The sequence below is a fragment of the Ricinus communis genome, chromosome 5 (assembly GCF_019578655.1).
Source record: "Ricinus communis isolate WT05 ecotype wild-type chromosome 5, ASM1957865v1, whole genome shotgun sequence".
NCBI lineage: Eukaryota > Viridiplantae > Streptophyta > Magnoliopsida > Malpighiales > Euphorbiaceae > Ricinus > Ricinus communis.
In genome coordinates this window covers 1571520-1593853 of record NC_063260.1, presented here as the reverse complement: position 1 = coordinate 1593853, position 22334 = coordinate 1571520, and the positions used below count along the sequence as shown (strand labels likewise).

General features: G+C 29.9%; 4 protein-coding genes and 1 non-coding gene across 10 annotated transcripts; 1 reads left to right on the top strand and 4 right to left on the bottom strand.

The window, feature by feature from the left end:
- Positions 1–144: 144 nt before the first annotated feature.
- Positions 145–2404, top strand: LOC8268088 (RING-H2 finger protein ATL66). 3 transcript variants are annotated; one of them, XM_048375163.1, is made up of 3 exons: positions 145–1249; positions 1520–1660; positions 1900–2404. In XM_048375163.1, exons 2-3 carry the CDS (start codon positions 1561–1563, stop codon positions 2316–2318), a joined length of 519 nt encoding a protein of 172 aa, XP_048231120.1. In that variant the 5' UTR covers positions 145–1249; positions 1520–1560; the 3' UTR covers positions 2319–2404. The 3 variants fall into 3 exon arrangements, with proteins under 3 accessions (XP_048231120.1, XP_048231119.1, XP_048231118.1); XM_048375162.1 differs by having other exon boundaries at positions 146–1249; positions 1413–1660; XM_048375161.1 differs by having other exon boundaries at positions 146–1660.
- Positions 2405–2467: 63 nt separating this feature from the next.
- On the bottom strand, positions 2468–2539 carry TRNAE-UUC. The gene has a single exon. It is a non-coding gene; the product is annotated as a tRNA-Glu (tRNA).
- A 2151-nt stretch (positions 2540–4690) lies between these two features.
- LOC8268069 (F-box protein CPR1) lies at positions 4691–7070 on the bottom strand. 2 transcript variants are annotated; one of them, XR_007215758.1, is made up of 3 exons: positions 5720–7070; positions 5404–5579; positions 4691–4927 (listed from the first exon to the last, which is right to left on the bottom strand). XR_007215758.1 is itself a non-coding variant. In XM_015726592.3 (3 exons), exons 1-2 carry the CDS (start codon positions 6874–6876, stop codon positions 5436–5438), a joined length of 1197 nt encoding a protein of 398 aa, XP_015582078.2. In that variant the 5' UTR covers positions 6877–7069; the 3' UTR covers positions 4691–4927; positions 5404–5435. The 2 variants fall into 2 exon arrangements, 1 of the variants encoding a protein (XP_015582078.2); XM_015726592.3 differs by having other exon boundaries at positions 5404–5475; positions 5720–7069.
- A 654-nt stretch (positions 7071–7724) lies between these two features.
- LOC8268068 (F-box protein CPR1) lies at positions 7725–10332 on the bottom strand. Of its 3 annotated transcripts, XM_015726591.3 has the most exons (3): positions 9910–10332; positions 9084–9837; positions 7725–7950 (listed from the first exon to the last, which is right to left on the bottom strand). In XM_015726591.3, the coding sequence occupies exons 1-2, from the start codon at positions 10286–10288 to the stop codon at positions 9119–9121; spliced, it is 1098 nt and encodes a 365-aa protein (XP_015582077.2). In that variant the 5' UTR covers positions 10289–10332; the 3' UTR covers positions 7725–7950; positions 9084–9118. The 3 variants fall into 3 exon arrangements, with proteins under 3 accessions (XP_015582077.2, XP_025015220.2, XP_025015219.2); XM_025159452.2 differs by having other exon boundaries at positions 9078–10332; XM_025159451.2 differs by having other exon boundaries at positions 9084–10332.
- A 3569-nt stretch (positions 10333–13901) lies between these two features.
- Positions 13902–16302, bottom strand: LOC8268066 (protein FD). The gene is made up of 3 exons (XM_048373744.1): positions 15352–16302; positions 15182–15259; positions 13902–14895 (listed from the first exon to the last, which is right to left on the bottom strand). Exons 1-3 carry the CDS (start codon positions 16045–16047, stop codon positions 14824–14826), a joined length of 846 nt encoding a protein of 281 aa, XP_048229701.1. The 5' UTR covers positions 16048–16302; the 3' UTR covers positions 13902–14823.
- Between the last annotated feature and the right edge of the window lie 6032 nt (positions 16303–22334).

Here is a 22334-nt window from a genome sequence, read left to right as displayed (position 1 = left end):
GTTCTCTTTATTTTAAAGAACATGATTTCTAATAATAAAGAATATCTTAAGGAATATTCAAATATAGAGAGTAAAATATCTTATTTAAATCTAATAGACTCTTTATATTCTATTTTTTATCTTGCTTTTATTTTTATAAGCATTCATAGTTTTAATTTCTCTTTCATTTTTTCTTTAAATTTTTATCAATAGAAAAACAAGAAAAAGAAATATTAATTAAATCAAATGCATAGAAATTTGTAGTGCATTTATTAAATATAGAGTAAAGAGTGAAGTTTGGCTCTCCATATATAGAGAGCCAAATTGACTCTCTATTTTATATTTAAAGAATAAAGAGTGTATTGGAAATGCCATTTTAATATATGACTTTTTAAAATAAAGAGTTTGACATATATAAAGAGTGTATTAGAGATACTTTTATGGACCCTAAAATATCGTCATGTTGAGGTTTGTCTTGTGTCGATGCCTCAATAGGATTTGTTTGTATTCAACTGTTAGTATACATGCTACAAAGGTTAACTCATTGAGGAGTTACTTTCTCAGCAAAGATTCTCAAATGAATTCTGCTTTAGGAGATATGTACTCCAATCCAAGCTTCTTCAAATATCCCATTGTTTCAAGATTAAAAAATGTAGCAGCTTCTCAAGTGTGGTTCAGTGGTGACTGGGGTATGTGATTCTATACGAGTTGCTAATGTGCTATGGCTTTTCCTGAGAGGGAGCTACCTTCTTTAAGCAGAGTTTAGTGCTTTTCATTTTGGTACAGGTGTGCTGCTGTTTCTAGACAAGCATTCACTCCCTGTCCTGCCCCTAACTTAATCCCAAGTAGATTGTAAAATGGTATATAGGAACTCTGCAGGGTTTTAAATAACAGCATTATGAACCATTTCAGTATCCGAATCAGTGTAATGGTATCAAACCGTTTTGTTTGCTGCTACTGTAAATTTTAAAACTCCTAATAGAGCATAAAATTATATAACGGTATTCTGAACATTGTTTGGTATCGCCATATAATCAGAATCAGTGTAACAGTATCAGACTGTATCCTCGATATTTTAAACCATTTTCAGATGCAAGTAGAATCGAAGGCTGTATAACTCGCATGAGCAGGGTGGAAGCGGGAGATATACACTTGAAAATTGAGAAGTCATGATGTGGGAAATTGCCAACAATGAGTAAATCTTACTTCTGGTCAAAGTGAGAAGTGAGACCATCCATTAGTCTCAAGTAGGGATGGATCTACACAAAAGGTGAACACCATAAGTAGCCCTGAACTTATCCCAATGTATTTATACATAATTTTCCATTACACCGCCAGAAGGCTTCATTTGCCAATATTGTGGCAATCTCTGGTTTTCAGATATATGTTCAAATGATCTTGATGAAAAGTATTGTTGTTTATTCATGCTTCAGCACTGTTTGCTTCAGACAGAGAAGATCTTTGATTGCAGTAGCATATGAGCAGCAGAATGGAGAAAATAAGATAAGAACTAATTTTGACTGACATTTATGTCTTGTAGCAACTGATATTCTCGGAAATCATCATTACAGAGGCAAATTTATGAGCAGTCAACATGAAAAGATAGAAATTTTTTGGGTATATGATTGCAGAGTACAACTCGCGGACAACCCACTCACTTCAAATGAAGAAGCTGGAGTTGGTAAGTAATTTTACTAATGTAATACAAAAAGGTCATGTGTAACACTCATATTTAGGTACAACCGCTTTTTTGTTGAAAACTCAGAATCGTCTCTCTATATCTAACAACAACTCTTCTAAACCACTCTAAAAATAACTACACAGCAGAAAGAACCATCACTTGCACACACACATGCACATCTGCATCTGCTTAATTCCTCTTATTAAAGATGTAATTCAAATGCTAATCCTGCCTATTAGTCCAAATGGTGTTCAAGAAGTTGGCCTCTTTCATTTACAACTACATGAGTCCGAGAAGGCAGCTGAGAATTAAAGATGTAAAATCTTATGAAGCAACTGCACTAAATGTCTCGGAGAACTCAAAAGACGGGGAGCTTACATCTCCTGGTGGATCATGCTCGGCTGAGACCGCCGAGGCTGAAGGTGAGTTCTGTTGTGTTTGCTTGTCAAGACTGAAGGGAGGTGAGAATATGCGTGTCCTTCCTTGCATGCACAGGTTTCATAGAGTCTGCATTGACAGATGGTTCAATGTGTGCCGGAAAACATGTCCAGTGTGCCGGTTCGCAATGGGACAAGAAGAAAGAACATACAAGAGAGAAGAGCAGCTCACGGAAGAGATGGTGATATGGTTTTCTTCTTTCCATGTAGCTGGTTTTTAAGTTGTAATGCTAATTCTTCAGTGAAATTAATAAGGAACTTTTGGTTGAAAAGTAAAAACAGATAACAAATGGAGCTTTTTTATTTATTTTTGTGTGTCTAAATGGTAATTTCTAAAAAAAAAAAACAATTTTGAAATGTAAAATAGGAATTCCGTTGCCGGGAATCGAACCCGGGTCTCCTGGGTGAAAGCCAGATATCCTAACCGCTGGACGACAACGGAATCACATGACAGATATCTAAATTTAATATAAATATAATTATAATTAATTTAAATAATAGATAGAACAAGATAATAATAGATAGAACAAGATAATAATTAATAGAACAAAATAGTAATAATTAATAGAATAAGATAATAATTAACAGAACAAAATAATAATAATTAATAGAATAAGATAATAATTAATAGAACAAGATAATAATTAACAGAACAAAATAATAATAATTAATAGAATAAGATAATAATTAATAGAACAAGATAATAATTAACAGAACAAAATAATAATAATTAATAGAATAAGGTAATAATTAATAGAACAAGATAATAATTAATAGAACAAAATAATAATAATTAATAGAATAAGATAATAATTAATAAAAAATAAAAAATTATATAATAATAATAAAATAATTAAAATAGATAAATATATTAAATTAAAAATTAAAATATATAAATAAGTCAAACATATTTACACGCAACCTATTAGTATCTGCATAATTACAGAAAATTTTGACCAAATTTAGGTAAATTATAAATAAAAATAAACTCTAAGTTATAATTATTTTAAGATTTTTAAATTTCATTTTAAGAAAATATCTCCTTATCCTTATGTAGTAATATGTGTGCCAATTTCACTAATTTTCTTACTATACAAACACACTTTTACGGAATTTACGAATAAAAGGACACTTCTGTCTATTACTACATGTATTATAATACTTATATTAGTATTATTGTTCTCATTCTAATTTTATTTACATCTTATTTTTAATTTATATTATTTCATTAATAATATTAAGTATTAAATTAAAAAAATTAATAAACTATGATCATAAATTTTATTTAGTTTAAATGAATGAATGATTGTACAAAAATTTTATTGTATATGTATTATTGTGATTTGTTGAATTTTTATTTTAAATATATGGACCTTTTAATAAATTAGTTTATGCAATTCTTTTGTTAATAAAATGTAATATGACAAAAGTATCCATAGTATATTAATATATTTGTTTTAATAACACAAAAGACTGTGTACATATATTTTTAAAAAATATTACATACTTAGAGTTAAAAAATATTAAATTATTAATATAATATTTTTTTCTATGGAGAGTTATTAGAAGGCCTATCCACTGAGGACATAAATAAAGTTAGAATAAAAAAAAATAAAATAATTGCAGAAGCCATAAATCTACTTACTAAACTAATTACTGATATCATCAAGGATAACTAGATTGCAAATATTAATTATCCCTATAATTTATTACTAAATTATGATAAAATATACGAATAGGTCTTTAAACTTTAAAATTGAAATTAAAATATTTTTGTTTTAATTATCAATAAATAAACTAGTCAAATGTATGAACCATAACAAAATAAAAATAAAAATTTGGTATGATATTTTAAATATCTTCTTATAATTAAACTATAACAAGAACTTTAATTTAATAAATCATAATATCAAAATCTTAAATTAGTAACTTCAGATTTAAGAAAATAAGGCAAGCATGGTAAACTTGTTATGATAGATTTTAAAATAAAATCACATGACTCTTTTATAGATTAAAATATATTTAATATAACTCTACAACTTATTCACTTATAGCAAGTTTAGTAAATCTAATTTCATAATTAACAGTATTTAAATTATAAACAAAGTCACAATATACGGTAATACAATATTAGTTTTTTACATTAAAATTAAGTTATTATAATTCTTTAATTTCTATAAATTTTTATTTTCAAGAAATAAAACTTTAAGAATAAAAATATGCTTTGCTAAACTTTATAAATGACATTAAATATAATTATTTTAAAATTTATAATGAAATTATCCTAAATTTATAATTTATTTAGATACATAACGAAAGTTTAATATCTCGTCTTTTTAGATTTTATAAATTTAACATATAATATCTTTAATATAGTTCAAGAGAGTCACAATTATTTTAATACAGCTAAGAAATATCATAATAATTTATCCTCTAAAATTTTGATGATATTTTTAAAGGTAAATTAAACCTTCCCCATTGAGAACTAAAGAAACCTTGCAAGCACAACTTCAGGTATACCATTATTTGAGAGAAACAAAGTCAAAACAAAAAGGAAAGAAAAAAAGGTATCTGATAACTGGGAAGCAGAAGATGATAGAGAAACATGTAATAATATCAGAAAACAACCAAAAAAGCTCAGATTGTTAGTTCATATACCATTTCTTACAACCTAAAAGCATCTCTGTCGAGACATTCCATACATGTCATGTAGCTATAATTGTTGCCAACAGATAATCCAGTCTTACATGCACTTTACAAATTACAAGACAGAAAACCTTCAGAGCATTTTCTTGTGTTCGAACGAAGCCTTATCTCACCAGTGGAAACCCTAAGAGAAACAAAGGAAAGAAATTAATGGAAATACTAGCAACCAACTAAAAGAGTTACTACTACAGCTTCAAATCAAAATCAACATGTAGCTCATGTCCATGACCAATTATATCCTCACCTAATGAAGGAGAAATCTAGAGCAGAGCACCAATGAAGGAAAAAGGGTATATAGCAATAAGATAAGCACAAATTAACCAGAGTGTATAGCGAAATTAAAAAGAAAAATACTAAGGCATCAAACTTGAGTAAGGAAGAGGAGGATAAGGAAAAGCTTGACTAGTTTGGTAAATTGGAAAGTCTAAACAATTGCCTCAAAGTCATCAGATTGAATACGTCAGGCATTATATCACTAAAGTATCCAACTAGACAAAGTAATCAATGAAAATCAAGAATTAACAATAAAATGCTTCAACTGAGATGGGTTTGCACAATTTAATAACAACATGCCATAATTAGAATGCATGTTCTCCTTACCTGTTTGCCATCCTGATTTTGCTTCCTTTCACCTATAGTTTTAGCTTGAAACCTTTTGACAGAAAATCATCCCTGAACAGGAACAAGGATCAAGTCCATAGTTTTCAGCCATTTATATTGCTTCTCCAGAATCAAGTCTCAAACTCAGCACAAATAAGAATTAGAAAACTGCAAGCCTAGCATCATAAGCTGTCAATGACATTAAACATACTACTATACAAAAGATTCTTTAGGCAACAACACTATCTACATATCACTCTATATATGGTAATCAGAAAAATAAGATGAATAATTCCAAGAAAAATTTGATGCTTACTTCTTCTTCTTCTTCTGCCTTGTCTTCATTTGATCTTCAGAACCTTGATTCTTTTCATCGATTCGTCCATTTTCATTGGATGGAAGGGGAGTAAGGCTACTCAAACAAACACTACATTCATCACGGGCCTTGAGGTAAAAAATTCTCATATTTCTCTCTTTTCTATCGTACCAAACAAGTCTTCTTGCATTCACTTCCAGTACAACTAAAGAACCCCTCTCTAATAAACCCAAAGGTCTAACATACCTACAGGGGATGAAAGTAATCGGAAAAGAAAAGAGCATAGTCCAAGATTCCTTATCCCCGTATTCTTTCATAACCCAGAAATCAATACCCTCCTCCGGATTATAATTAGCAGATAGGCATAACCATGTTCCTAATAAACCAATATTCTTTCTACAATTATCATGATTCAGAAATTCAGGCTGCGACAACTCACGAAATTCATCAGTGCCAAGATCGTAACCCACAATTAACTTCTTCTTAAGGCTCGTCACATCGTTATATTTACCCATTAACCAATGCAGAGCTCCACAAGCAAGCACACCCAAATCATTAACGAGAGTAAAGTAAGGCATTTTAACAACTTTTAAAACTCTTGTTTTCACATTACAAATACTCATCTCAGTTTCCAAGAAACCCAAATTACCATTATTAATACGAGGCTCGGCATCAATCTTTTGTGCAATTCTAACAACTTTATAATCATCATTAACACAATCATACCCAAAACCATATCCTGTCAACGAAACCTTATTTTGTTCATCCCGGCAATTATTAGGCAACAAATTTTGAAGGTACATATGTTTTCTAGTGGCTGGATTCATTATACAAATATCTTGGGTATCCACATTACGTAAGCATAGCAAACCATTGCAAGATCCAACTAGCGAAACTGGTTGAACTTGGGAAATGATGGGTACATTACGGATTTCGAGTGTATCCAAAGGTGAAGAACAGAGATTGCCAAATAGTTCGTTGAAGAATATGCGACTAGCGTTGGTCTGGATAGCATAGTCGGTATGTTGTTTGATGAATTGCGGGTCATCTATTAGGGCACGCCATTGTTTGGATACGCACCTGCAACGAAGAATAGTTGGTATTTGACATTGGATTAGAATCTCAATGAGAAGGTCCCGTGGAATTCGATCGGACATTGTCGATTGGCGCGAGTGATCTTGAGGGAGAGTGGAGAGTTTGGAGGGCTAGGCCGAATTAATAACAGAGAGATGATCAGGTCCTATTCTTATAGAGATGATTATTCACAAATGATAAATTAATAAAATAATAATATATTTCTCATAAATATAGTTTAATTAATTTCTTAATAACTTTTTCATGTTCATTTGAAAGAAACCTTTTTGCATATGTCAGCATTACATTCTCTTTATTTTCTCAAAAGTTGGATATCATTAATCATTTTGCAAGGATTAATAGGTTAAATACATTTTCTAATAAATCCATTTAAAATTAATTCTTAAATATTTATTAATTTGAAGGTTAAATTATGCTATATTTGATTAAAATTCATAAAAAAATTTATTTAATTTAAAAATATATAAAAAATAAAGTAAAATAAAAATGATAAAATTAAAAAAAAATTAATATTATATAATATATTGACTTACTAACGTCGAATTCATTTGAAAATTCTATTTATTTTATTAAAATTTAATTTAGCTATAACTAATTCGTATAGAATTCTAAATTAACTTTCACTTCATTAAAAGTACGTAAACTTTAGATTTGTAAATAAATTTTATAAATTTTATAGATTTTAACCAAACACGGTGTTAGACTAATTCTAAAAACAATACATTTGAACTGAAACATGTCCTAATCAGTATTGATGCATTATAGGATTCTAAAGAATAATAAAATATTTTAGCAAGTGCATATGCATCTCCTTAAACATATGTCGAAGGCGTATCGCATCTGTCCAATACGCAATGAGAGTGCTGTGCTTCTTAGCACACACACTATACCTTGTTCTTCAAGATTGACATCAAAGTAATAGTAATAATAATAGAAGAAACAGCAGAAACCTTTAGATGTTTAAGTTTTGCAGCATGTAATGGCAACAAAGGTGATACATTTTACATTTAATATTTACATCCCAGTTAAGTTCTAGGTCTCTTAGCTGTATAGATATTACAATCTATTACAGCCTTCAAAGACAAAATACCTGGGAAAGCTTTCTTGTGTCTCCAAAAACCCAAGCTGTGTCAATCCTGAGAAAAAACAAAAGCAAAATGTTAATGGAAAGATGATAAGTGTACCTACCAACCTGCTAATGAACTGTCAGTAATACAATTCAGAACGAACTCTAGGGAAAATAACAAGCGCCAGTAGAAGTGCTTCATTAATAATCTTTTCGATCATGCCAATTTCATATTTTACGGCTTCATCAGCAGCTTTCTCTTGACATTAGGGTTATTCTATATGTTTATTTTTATCTGTTAAGAGTTTAAAATTTGGATATAGTTCGTCAGTTTTCAGCGAGTTCTGCAGAGAACAAAACAATGAAACAGAGTATTTTCAAGACATTCCCTGCAGTACAGAGCTAGTGAAAGATAAGAAAGCTAAACTAACATGTTCAGAATATGCATCCTTTCATCCCTCAAGTGAAAGTGGGAAAGAGGCTACAGAAGCACCAAGTTACAATATTTAATCCTTCTTTCTCCACCTTGGAAGCTTGTCATACAATTGACTCAGTATCACAATAAAGGTGTCAAACCTGAGTAAGGTAGAAGATGATAAGAGAGAGGTTGAACACTAAAGGCAAATTGGTAAGTCGAAACTTGAAATAATCCCTCAAACGCATTAGAGTGGATACATCAGCCCATTATATTGCTAGAAGTACCTATTTACTAACTGCTACTCCTAATTACAAGAATGTCAAACGGAAACAAGAGTTCTACAACAAAATGTTTTATGGAAATAATTATCACAAATTAATAACAGAGGCTGTAATTGGGATAGCATAGCTTAAGATGCTTATTGCTCATTATCTGTTATCTACCCCTGCTTTGCCTCCTCTGGCATTCAGGTTTTGCTCAGAATCTATTGATAAAAATTTATCTCTGAAAAGAAAGAACAAGGATCGAGTCCAATGCATTTAGCCACTTATCTTCCTTCTCCCCAATGTATTAAAGGCTCGAGGTCAGCACAAATACTAATAGAAAGTCTTGCATCATAGATTGGAATTGGAATTATACATAAAACCATCCTAGAAAGAAACTTTACTCTATATCCTAAAAGGAAACTTTACTCTATAGGTACTAACTACTTTTCACAATGTATACATTTAATCACCAAAATAAGAATTAGAATAATGTCAAGCAAAAATAATGCTCACTTTTACCTCTTTCTTGTCTCCTTTTGATTGTTAACACATTGTTAAATTTCATCCATCTCTCCATTTTCATTGGATGGAAGGGGAGCAAGGCTTCTCAAACAGATGATAGTTTCAAAATATGATTTCTGTGACCTACGAAGCAATACATCTCTAACTCTTTTCTTCTCTATGTCATACCAAACAATTCTTGCGTCGTCCAGTTCGAGTAAAACTTCTGAACCTCTCTTCCAAAAACTCAAAGGTCTAATAAAATCATAGCATGTTTCAATATGTGGAATTGAACAAAGCTTAGTCCAAGACTCCTTAACCCCGTATTCTTTCATCATCCAAACATCAATGCACATATCTAGATCATCAGTAGCAAATATGCACAACCATGTTCCAAATAAACCAATATCCACTCTAAATCCATTACCTACAGAATCAGGCTGTGGCACCTCTAAAAATTCACAAGTTCCAAGATTATAACCCACAATTACATTAGGGCTACTCAAATCATCATACCTACCCATTACCCAGTGCAGAGCCCCATCAGCAAGAACACCTACTTTTTGACTAGTTCTTGTATGATAAGGCATTTTAAGAACTCTTACAACTCCTGTTTTCACATAACAAATAACCATCTCATATTCTAAAAAACCTGCATTGCTATTACCAATACCATTATCAGCATTAACAACTCTTTGATGAGAATAACTAATTTCTGCAACCCTCACAACTTTGTAATCATCAGCAACATGATCATACCCAAAACCATATCCTGTCCATACAACAGAATTAACATCCGGGCTCAATCTAGTACTGCTGTTATGAAAATTAGCAAGCAAGATACCTGAAACCCAGCATTCTTTTCGAGTAGTTGGATTCACAATAAAGACATCTTCAGACTTCTCATTTCGGAAGCAGAGCAAACCATTGCATGAACCAATTAATGTCCCAGAAATGATATTGGGTAAGTTGCAGATTTCAAGAGACTCGCATGCATTGATAGTATCCAAGTCTAAATTGTAAAAGTCGCCGTTAACTTCTTTGAGGTAAAAGGAGTAATTGGTGTTGGTTTTAGTAGAGTAATCTATGTGGTATTTAATGAAATTGGTATCGTCAATTATGGAACGCCATTGTTGACATACACACCTGCAGCGCAGAATTGTCTGTAATTCTGATCGGACTAGAATTTCGGCGACAACTTCCGGCGAGATCCGGTCGGACATATTCCGCGCGAGTAGAGTGGAAAGAAGAGTGATAAAGAAATTTCAACAATGAAAGTCGAATGACTACCGAAATTACTATTTAAGCATTTTTTTTTAAAAGTTAGTCCTCAAACTTGTCGAGCATGGTCAATTGACTCATTTTCTGACTTTTAAGACAAACAAGGACAAAAGCTTCTAGTTTTGAGTCATTTGAGAACTCTTTTATCTTTTGACCAAATAATAGAAAAGTTTTGCGCCTATTTAAGAGGTCAGAAAAAAAATTTAATGATTCCATATTTTTATTTATCAATCACAATCTAAAAATCCTAATTCAATCCTTAAACAATGAAAGAGGTATAAAAAAATCCCTATAAATAAAGTTATACCTCTGAAATAAAAGATAGTTATAAACTATACGGCTAAAAACTACCTAATCTTCAATGCAAATAAGGTGATTTTAGGTAAAGATAAAAAAATAAAAATCAAATTTTAAGCATTGAATATAATAAATACTGAAAATTTAAGGATTGAATCTAATCGGTCTATTTAATAAATATAATTATTGAAAATTATAAAGTTTTAATTAGATATATTTTAGTTTATAATATTGATTTTTAATATTTAATCATCAAATATATACTTCCTCAATTATATACTAACTGTTATTTTTTAATAGTTCATTCATATTAACAAAAAGTTTAATAAGTTTAATTATAAAAAAAAGACTAGTTAAATTAGATTAATTTATTTTTCTATAAATATTATAAAATTTATTACATTTACTCTGATATAAAGATAGAATAGAAAACAATTAATATTAAATTGTATATATAAAAGTGATAAATAATTAAAAAAAAATTAATTTTTTTATAAGAAACAGCTAATATGGAATAAAATATTTGAGATTATTTTTAAAAAATAGAACATGAAAATTAATTTTCTCATTAATTTATAATAACAATAGCATAAACTCAATAACAATTTAAAAATATGTTACGAGCATAAAAATCAAATAAATAAATATTATTTGTTAATGATAATAAAAAGATACATCACTATGTACATCAAAATCCCAATAACTTGGTATTTTAAGTAAAAGTTTTAAGTTAATTATTTGAATTTCAATTTATTTTTAATTTAATTAAAACTTTTAAGTTAGAAGATGTGAAGACTCAATTTTACAACCTTGTTTGTAACCATCTTATTGATAAAATATCCATTTTAGTCATCCTTCAAGATTTCATACTTAAATTTGTTGCTAAAAGAAACCGATTTTCGGCCGAAGCACAATTGAATTAACTAATGAATGGGTATAAAGGATGTAAATAGACAAAACTGAGGTCATTTGCTGTGCTATGAATTAATCCAAACTTTGTGGATGAACATGAACAACTTGAAAGTTGTATCATATCAACTTCACAAAACCTAATTACTCATAATAGATCAATAATGAGGTAGAAAAAATCTTAAAACTATTAATTCAAACCAATTATTTTACAACCTTCAAAAAACATATGCTAACAGCCACACCCGAGATTCATGTCCCATGCTGAGTTTAAATTGGTAAGAGGTCTTAGTATCCCTAAGTTCCTTTCACCTTCAACAGCTTTCGCTGCATCCCCAAACAAATTACCTCCATTAGGCCCTGTAAGAAAAACACAGGAATGGCTATAATCCGCTAAAAAAATACCACTAGAACACTTTCTACATCTGAATCTACAACTGATGACAGTAAAGTTGCTAAAACTGAGTCAGCCTTGGGTTCAAGTGCAAGAACTATAACTAGATCATTATGCTGTGCACCATAAAGAAAAGGAAACAATTAGCTTCTGCTCAATAAGCCCATGAAGGTAGAGTATTATAGGATAAAATTCTGCAAGCGAATACTAATTTTTCCGTCTACAAAAGGTCAGTATGCCATTGTTTTTCTATCAAACTTATATTTATTGATATCTTGCAGAAACTCGATGTTGTTTGACTTGAGAAATGAAGAAAATTAATTGCGATAATTTAAAAGTTCAATAACTACTTAATTTGTTGTTACCACATACCACAATTAGCATTAGTGTAAGCTGGCCAAATAGGGTCTGAGCACCAGTTTGATCTTGTTACCTAAAATAGGTGAAAATTTTGAAAAGGATAAGAGAACCCAGTAGTAGTTTTACAATGTCCCTGATTCTCTGAAATAAAAAATTAATTTAGAATTTTATATATTCAAATTTTTATATGATTGATTATATCTAAACTAAATTTTAACAAAATAAGTAAATTTTTTAAATGAATTCCACATTAGTTTATTAGTGTATTCCATAACAATAAATATCTCCTTCAATTTTATAATTTCTATTTTATTTTATCTCTTATATTCTTTTCTCAAATAAAATGAATTTTCTTAATAAATTTTAATTAAATATAGAATAAGAGGTCATTTGATTGGTAAAAAGAACAGCAAGTAATGAAAATGGGAATGAATAATTTCTATTATTAGTAAAAAATCACCCTTAAAATCGGAATGTGATTCTTCCTATCCATGGAAATCACATATTCCCTCTTGTTTAGAGAACAATTTTCTCATTCCAATAAGAATCAAGTTAAATTAATTATAAAATGTTAAATAAAAATAATATCAATTTATTTATATTTACAGTACTTTTATATATTTATTATATACTATAATGATAAATTATATTTTATTATTTATTTATTTATTTAATTAAATATTATTATTAGAAATAAAAAAAGTGGATGCAGATATTTATGTCATATTTTTGTGGGTAGAGATGACTACTCCCCTGATGGAGAATTTTGCAGAAAAATTCCCTTTTTCTTTATAAATTCTTGTTAAAGGACTTAATAATATATCAGTTTATGTAATTTAGGACTTAATAGAAATAAAATAAAGTTCAAGAACTTATGTGGATATATGAGTATTTCTTTTGTTTTCTCTTTTCCCTACCTATTTTAGTTATACTCATCTCTACAGTTGTTTTCAAATCCAAACAATAGAAGAAATAGATGATCCCTTACTCGCCATCTGTCTTTTCCCTATTTGAATTAAAAAAATATTATAAAGCCTTAATTAATATTCTCACTTATAAAAATTAAAAAACTGAAACTAATTAAACCGAATCTCAAAAGATTATTCAATATACTTATAATAATTCGAGCTTAATTCAAATAATGATATCTAATTCTGAACAAATATTTGAACTTGTCAAGTATAATTAAATTCGAGATTGACTCGTTAAATTTCATTTTAATTTTGATAAACACTAATTTAAAAATATTTAAAAATCTAGAGCTCAATTTCACCTGGGGCTACTCCTAATGTGTAACCCACCAGACTCTTAATCATATTTTCCTTGTATGTAGACCAGGACGTTCACAATCATGCTTTCTCAATAGGGTGAAAGTGTCAAATGTTTATGTAGGTGATTCATCTTTATTAATGTTTGCCTCAAAATTGGCAAGCTATTATTAACTTAAGCTATTTTCTAATTATTACAGAAGTTGTGCCGGAATTGATGCATGTAAGATTTTCAACCAAATAAATAAACTATATAATATATATTTTTAAAAATAATAATAATAATAATAATATAGGCATATTAAAATTATAAAAGGAACTCAAGGGTAGAAACCAGGGAGGAACTTAAAATTCCAGACTTGTAGTAGTTATTTTACTAAAGAAAACAACCAAAGTATATACAAAAATTAGCTGTGATTAACAAGAAGCACATCAAATTCAAGTTAGCTTAGATACCCACATGAGAATGAAATATAAACAGATATTTAGTTGATGTTGGTGATGAAATTCCTCTAGGCTTTTTGGCTGTTGTTGGACTGCTGTGTTTTCAATCAAAAGATGACATGTGTAATCCCTGCAACCTTTTGAATAATGGAACCAAGAAAGAAACACGAGGAAGTGAAATGAAGGGAAGGCATCCATCAAATGGGGAGATATGTAATTATAAAGGAACAGAAAAGATTGTGCTATCACCAGGTATCACCAATATAGACAGACCTTTGAAAATAAAGGATAAAGAGATAAGGAGAGAGTCTGATTTTTAATTTTTTTTTTTTTTTTTCCGAAAGTGATGGGCTTTTAAAGTTCATCAAGAACAAAATGTCATGTCCAATCTTTTTTCTTTTTTCCCCTCTTACTATGCATCTTCTTGGAATTGCTCTTCTCCATCCAACCATCCACTATTTGGAAATACCAAAATTATTTTTAACAATTAGCTGACTTTTGTTAAATTGACATAACAAAATACGAAGATCCAAAAGCCAAACCCAATTCAGTCCCCCAGCTCAACTCAAGACCCACCACTCAAATGTTCCTGCCTATTTGGGATTATGCTAAAAAACACTTTCCTTTTCCAACTTACATGTTCTTCCTTTTCCAAAAGCACTTACCTCTCTCTCTCTCTCTCTCTCTGCTCACCAAAACATCAACCAAAACAAATGACTAAAAAGAAAAACCCATAAAGGAACTGTGCTAAGGTTAAAGAGAAAAATATTAGGTAAAATCGAAAGCAGTCATGTATCCCTACTGCTCAAAATGGAGCCGTTGACGTTCGATGGAGTGTGTGCTTTTTGGGAAGTTGAGCTGCTGCAGCTAAGTATAACTGCCCAAACAAATGTAGACAGAAAATATCAAACAAGCACATATACATACATATAGAAAACTTGCACATAAACTACATAGCTCTTCTTTTAGGTACAATATTATAACAGCTTAGCTTCAAATTGGGTAGAGATGATATTGTAAAAACATTTTCCAAAATTAGAACAACACTTGCATAAATGTCAAAAGAAAACAAAAGATCATTTTTTTTTTTGCGGGTCCTTTTTGTTAATGTTTTCCTCTTTTATTGTCTATCACCTATATTATTTTCTTTGTCATTTACTTACCTCTTCTTGTTGTCTTTTGAGTCTTGCATTCTCTTCAAGAAGCTGTGCTCTTTCTAGCTCTAACCCATTAGTATAAGCCTGCAAGAAAATAGAGAAAAGAACAACCTCAAAAAAGAAGAAGAGGAAATTGACGAGAAAAAAAATAATTTAAAGAAAAGACAGAAAAGTTCCTGTTTTCTTGCTCTTGATCGAGCAGCTGACTCTCTGTTCTTGATCATTCGCTTATGGCGGCGATCACAAGAACTAGTATCAGATTCTTGAACCCTTTTCCTTCCAAAAGAAGGTAAACCCTCAAAAGGGCTATCAAAAGAAGTAACATTTGAGACTGGATTAGTAGGCAAATGAATACTAGGCCTTATAAGAGGATCGGAGTTATCAATAAAATCAAAAACATGAGACGAAGAGTTTAAGCTTAGAACAGTAGCAGGAGGTGGTGGAACAGTGGAAGAACCATAGAGATTAGTAGTAGTAGTAATAGTATCTACATGAGTAGTAGTAGAGGTGGAGACGGTTTTTGTAGGTCTAGCAAAGAAATCTTGAAGAATAAAGTTAGGGTTATGATGATGAGAAGAAGGGAGGTTATGGAGTCTAGAGAAGTCTTGATCAGTAGAAGGATGGTCATGAAGAGAAGCAATGTCTTTCCATACTTCTTCCATGGTTTTAGATTTTTGCTGGGTATTATTATGATTATTACTATGGTAAAGGAGAGTAGTACTGTTATTTGAAGGTGAAAACGGTGTAGGAGAAGAAGAAGAAGATGTTGATGATGATTTTGAAGAAGAAGAAGAAGAAGAAGAAGAAAGTCTGTGAAGAGTTTTAGTTTTGCTATTGTAGCCGGTGTCTTCACCAGCTGTTGATGACAACATTTGGAGAGCAAGAAAGGAAGAAAGAGAGAGATAGAGATTCTTTGTTTGGACTATCTTTTTCTAACACTCGTTTAAGCTTTGGGTTTTGGGTGTGTGTGACTGTGACTCTTGACTAAGTGTACCTGAGAAAGAGAGAGTTGAGTGAGGAGAGTGGAAGGGAGAAGAAAGAGAAAAGTGCAGAGAATGAGTGGGGCATTGGATTTTGATGAGTTTGTTTTGTTTTTATGGAGAATTTTGATTCATGAAATTATACCTCGAGAGAAGAGGGTCCCTCTTTCCTCTGCCGGAGTTCCTTCATCTTATAACATTTGGACATCGCATTAAGTTTCTCTTTCTAATTTAATATAGTCATACATCAAATTATAACTTAATCCATGTTTGATTGATGAAATTTCCTATTTACTTAATAATTAATTATATTAAACAAATAATAATAATTAGAAATAAAATAATTAATATTTTATTATATCATATAAATAAAGTTAATGAGATAAAATAATAATAATAATATAATAAAATAAAGTATAATATAATTATATTATTTTAAATATATATATATAAATATTATTTTATAAGATTTATAATTTAAAAAATTTATAATTACTGTAGAGAATTTACTATTATTTATAACTAGTTCAAATCATTATTAAACTTTTATATAATTATATAGCAGTTATTTTTATATAAAAATTTTACTGTAAATAGTATTTTTATTGGCTATTTTTGTGTCACTTATTATTGGATGAATTAATTACATGTATAAACGAATTATAAGATTTAATAACTATTTTTATTGTTTAGGTATAAAACACTCAATAGACATGCCTTGTACCTAATAATTTGATACAATACACTAATAATTATCAAACTATTTCTTCAATAAAAGTAAATTACTCATTTAAAAAAGAAATAAATGATATCTAAATTGATAAAAATGTGTTAATTATTTATATAATACTCCTTTCATTTTATATTAATTGTCACTTTTAATAGTTCACTCGGATTAAGAAAATATTTAATAGGTTTAATTATAAAAATAAATTAGCTAAATTAGACTAAATTGTCTTTATATATATATATATATATTATAACATTTAGTACATCTATTTCAATACAAAAATAAAAATAAAAATTAGTATTACATTGAATATACAAAAGCAACAGATAATTAGAATTATTCTGATTTAAAAAAGAGACAATAGTATAAAATGGATGGAGTAAAGAACTGGAATATCAATCTTTAAGTTTCTATCTAATGAAGTAATTTTGTCCCTAATAAAAACTAAAGCTATGTTAAATAAGCTTGAGAACTCACTTATATCTCGGATTTCAAAGGCTATACCTAAGGACATCATTGTTGGAGGCACAATAATGTTTTGTGCCAAGCGTTTGTGTACATGAGTATTTTGCATTGTAGAGAATGGAAAATGGTGAATCAATTCATGTTTAGCTTGGTAATTGGAAATATGGATAAAGTTTGGTGAACCCTTTAATACCGAGAAAGTTGCCTTGATTCAAGAGTAAGTGTTCTTATTTGATGATTTTGAAAATGATGACGTTAAATGATAGCATCTCCAAATGGATTAAATCCTTGTGCAAGAGAAAATAACAGATTGTTGTGAGCTAGATTTGGTGTCCAGCAAGACCTCCGATTCCAAAGTCAGTAAAGAAGAAGAACATGGTATAATGAGTGAGCTAGAATAAGGGAAATGTAATATGGCCTTAACTAATAATGAGTTTGCATTATATAGTGATTATGTGAAAGTGTCTTGATGTACTAGCTACATAACTGGCATAATAATATCCATGTTTTGTATTCGTATTACTCCCTTCATTAAAGACTAAAATGTAACTTTTAGATGGCAAAGAAGATGTCCCTTTTATATCTAAATCATAGTAGGAGGAGTCCTTCATAGACTTAATCCTAATCTTAAAGGATTCAAGATACACATTTAGTGTGTATCATCATTAGCCTCCTAGTTAGTGAGAAGGTTCCGTCATGCCATTTATGCGTGTCTTTTATCATATTATCTCTTCTTTTTTTCAAAATATTCTTTTTTTTTTTTAATTTTTGAATAGGATAATTTTGTATTTTGACTTTTAGGCATTTGTGAATTACCCTTTCGTATGTTCGTGGTATTAACGGTTCCACTCTTTATATACATTTTTTATTTTTTATATCTATTATATGAATGTTTTTTCCTATTATCTTAATGCTTGATATGGAATGCATTTTCATGCTTTTGTGAAATGAATATATTTATAAGTACTAAAACTTTAATTTTATAAATAGTAAATGCCTCGTCATGGCTTATGGTGAATCCTATAACACTTAATTAATATGTGAAACCTCAAATTGTAAAATGCAGATGCCTCATTATGGTTGGAACTTAGGGTGAGTCTTACAAGATTTAACTATTATTAGATACTACAATTTTACAGAGTGCATGTAGATGTATCGTGATGGTGAGGGCTTAGGATGAATCTTACAAGATTCAACTATTATTTGTTACTTCAATTTTTTGAAGTGTAGATGGTGAGTAATTATTATGAATCCTTAAGGATTCAAATATAATGTGATACATCCAGTTTATGAATGTCTTAAGGATTAAAATATAATATGATACATCCAGTTTATGAATGCTTTATCACGGTGACGGCTTAAGATACTTCAAATATATGAAGCATAGGTAACTCATCATGACGAAGGTTTTAAATACTTTAAATCTATGAAGTGAGTTCTCTTATCATAGTGACAACTTGAGATACTTCAAATCTATGAAGCATTGGTACCTTAACATGGCGAGGGTTTTGGGTACTTCAAGTCTATGAAGCTAGTTACATCATCATACTGAGGGTTTAAGATACTTAAAATCTATGAAGCATGGTTATCCTATTATTGTGAGGGTCCTGGATGCTTAAATCTATAAAATGAGTCACCTCATCATGGGAGGGCTTAAGATACTTCAAATCTATAAAGTATGCTCGCCTCATTAAGGTGAGTTTCAGATGCCTATTCTCATTCCTAGTGGTTTGAGTTTGGGGATTCATCTTTCTTTGCCACCGTATGCCTTTCTTATTTTCCTTGATTCACAAGAGTATCCTTAATGTAGATTTTATTAAAGGGGTCCAGCTTTGCTCCCTCTCTTTAGATTGACTCTTTTCTTTACGTTTAGTCGAATTTTTTATTTGAATCTTTTCGCTTCAATCTTTTGAGTTCAGCCTCCATCTTTCATTGGTTTATTCGCCCCTCATCTAATTCCACATACTTCTAGGCTATAGCCATGAGTTCTAAAAATGTGTCGGGCTTTTTAGTATGCAATTTATCAATGAGTTTACCTAGTCAAGTCCCTGCATGCAGAGCTTCTGTGGCAGTATCCATATTAAGATTTTCAATTTGAGTTGCCTTATTATTGAATCTCTCTAGATAACTCTACAACATTTTGTTTTTTCATTGCTTGCAAGCCTTCATATCGCTGGTGGGTTTCTTAGGTGGCATATTAGTATCAATAGAGTCTAAAAGTGACATTTGACATTTAAACCTATAAAGATAAGATCTTGGTTCCCCCAATCCCGTAAAGGAGTCAAGGGTTTGCAGCTTGAGCTTAGTTGGGAAACTTTTAGCCATTATCTCTAGGGATAAAGGTGACCCCTCAGCCGAGAACTTTTTCAAATCATAATGCGATATTTTCTATTCTTTTATAGCCTCAAACAATTGTTTTTTTAAGATTTGGATTCTCCTGGCCTATTATAGCTACGCTAACAATATCCGCCTATGTATGTCTATGAGATTCTGCATCCTCACCTACATTCTTAAGATTAGCATTATATTGTTGGTTCTTTCCATTCAACGTTGGAGGTGGAGGAGGGGGTACATTCCTTAACCTAATTTCCAAATTATTTTAATACGTCACAAGATTAATGTGAGGTGCTAGTGCCGCTACTTGGGATTAAAGTCTCACGAATAATGTAACACCCCGTCCATATTGGAAAGTGATTGTGGGTTGATATGCTTATAAGAGTCTCAATTAGTTACTACTAACACCTAGGGGTACTTTTAAGCTATGTAGGCAGGTCCAACCCCATCTCTAGTTATTGGGTCAGTAATTCATGCAGCCTTGGACTGTTATAGATGATCTGTTGTAATTGACATGAAATTGGGAAAGTGCAATATGCATAATTCAATTGATGGTTGTTTCAAAGGCTAGAGATAATGCTAGTGGATTTGCCATTGTGACCCTCGAAGTGTAGCAAAGGTGGAACCTCCCCTAATCTCCAAGTTGGGGAAATTCAGGGCCCATAAAAAATAAGCCAACAATGAGTGTCCCCCAAAGACCGATGTTGAACTAGGTGTCATGATGATAGGGGAGTTGTGAGATAGTAATAGTATACTGAGCACAAACTCTGTCCAGTTCGCAAGGTCAACTGGTGAAACTTGCTCATTTGAAGTCATTTTGGAAATCAAATGATGAGTCTCCCTATACACGACGCCAAATTATGATGCCTAAAAATAGTGACATCGAGTGGATTAGTTTTCAAAGTAGTCAAATCCCCTATCAAGAGAGTAATTAACTTCAAAGGACCTAGACTTGCTATACAGGGGAGCCTTTGATGCTTAAGTTGATAATGGTGGAACAAATTAAACTTAAAGCGAACTAATTATAATTAGACAGTATGTAAAAATCATACCTTGCAAATAATGAACTTGTAATATATATAAGAAAGGAATGATTGTCTTTTGATATACTTTAAAAAAAATTATTTTGTTTATAATAGATTAATAACGATACTAAATGTAACTTCTTTATTATATATTTTAAGTGTCATTTATATATGAATGTTCAGATACTAAAAGATGCCTCTCAGACTCAATTGTATTCTTTATTTTAAAAGATATAAAATTTGCTAAAATAGATGTCACCCAAATGAAATATTTTCAATTTAACAATTCTTAAAAGTTTAACAAACCTACATTTAAAAAAGAAAATCACTAATTATATTGGATTAGGGGTTTTCATGGGTTCATCGGATTTTTGCTCAAACCTAATAGTCATTGCATTCTTCCATTTTCTTGGCCTTGTCATACACGTGCAATAGGTGTGAGAGGGAGCTAGAGAAAGATTGATGTAATTTGATGAGATTTTGGTCCACATATGATACCCCATTCTTTCTCTCTCTTTCTTTTCTTGTCTTTTTTTTTTTTTCTAACGTTGGACTGAAAATAGTCATAGGATTCACAATCGATAAATTGTTGATGTCACTAAAGGAGAATAGTGTATCATGTCTCCATTATAATTTATGCATGTCCTTATCCTTTTTGCTTCCTTTTTCAAGTAGCAAAACTATATCTTGTCTCCGACTCTATAGGGCTCGTTTGGCATTGAAGCTAAAGAAACCACTTTTTCCTATCTATACATTTTGAACTTATTTTGTTCTTTTTTCTAAATTTCAAAAAATAACTTTTAAAAGTAAATTTCAGAAACATAATTTATAAAAATATTAATAAAATTTACCTTGGCTATGTATAACGTACTAAAAAAATATTTAATTTGAGGGATTTTAGCGGCAGATTATATAAAAATATGAAATAAATAAAAAAAATTAATTTAAGTGCAAAGAAAATAAATAGAATTCATGATTTATTATTTATCTAAATTCATCAAAATAGTGCATCCTAAGAATTTAACTAAGAATGGGATTTTGCTATCTTTATTTCAATGAATATTTATTCAATTTACTTTTCTTAATTTAAATTATCATTAAAATTTCATATAACAAACAAGTTATTATTCTAAATATTCTATGAATTTTGATAAATTTATAAATTTTAAAATTTCATGAATATTTCTTAATTCATCTTTGAAAAGTCAACCAAACAAGGCCTAAACAATGGAAAGAAATGTTTTACTTTCAACTTTTGGTCTATCTTTAGGATTCATTCTTGTTTTTACTAGAGATATGGTTACTACATTTAATTTAATCCCTTTTTTTTTTCTCAACTAGAACTATGGTTACATGGTAGTTGTTAGTATTAATGGGGTACAATTTTTAGGTGGACCACTATAAATTTCACATTTTATTTAATTTTACTTTATAAAAAAATTAAAAGCTTTTTACATATATAAGGGAAAAGGGCTACAAAAAAAAATTTCTATGTTTTTACGATCTAAAATATTTTTTTTTTATAATTTTTATGGTATTCTATTAGTATCTTTTTGATATTTTTTTAGTATCATTTTTTTTAATAAAATTATAATAATATCATCTTTATTTTTATTATTCATCTT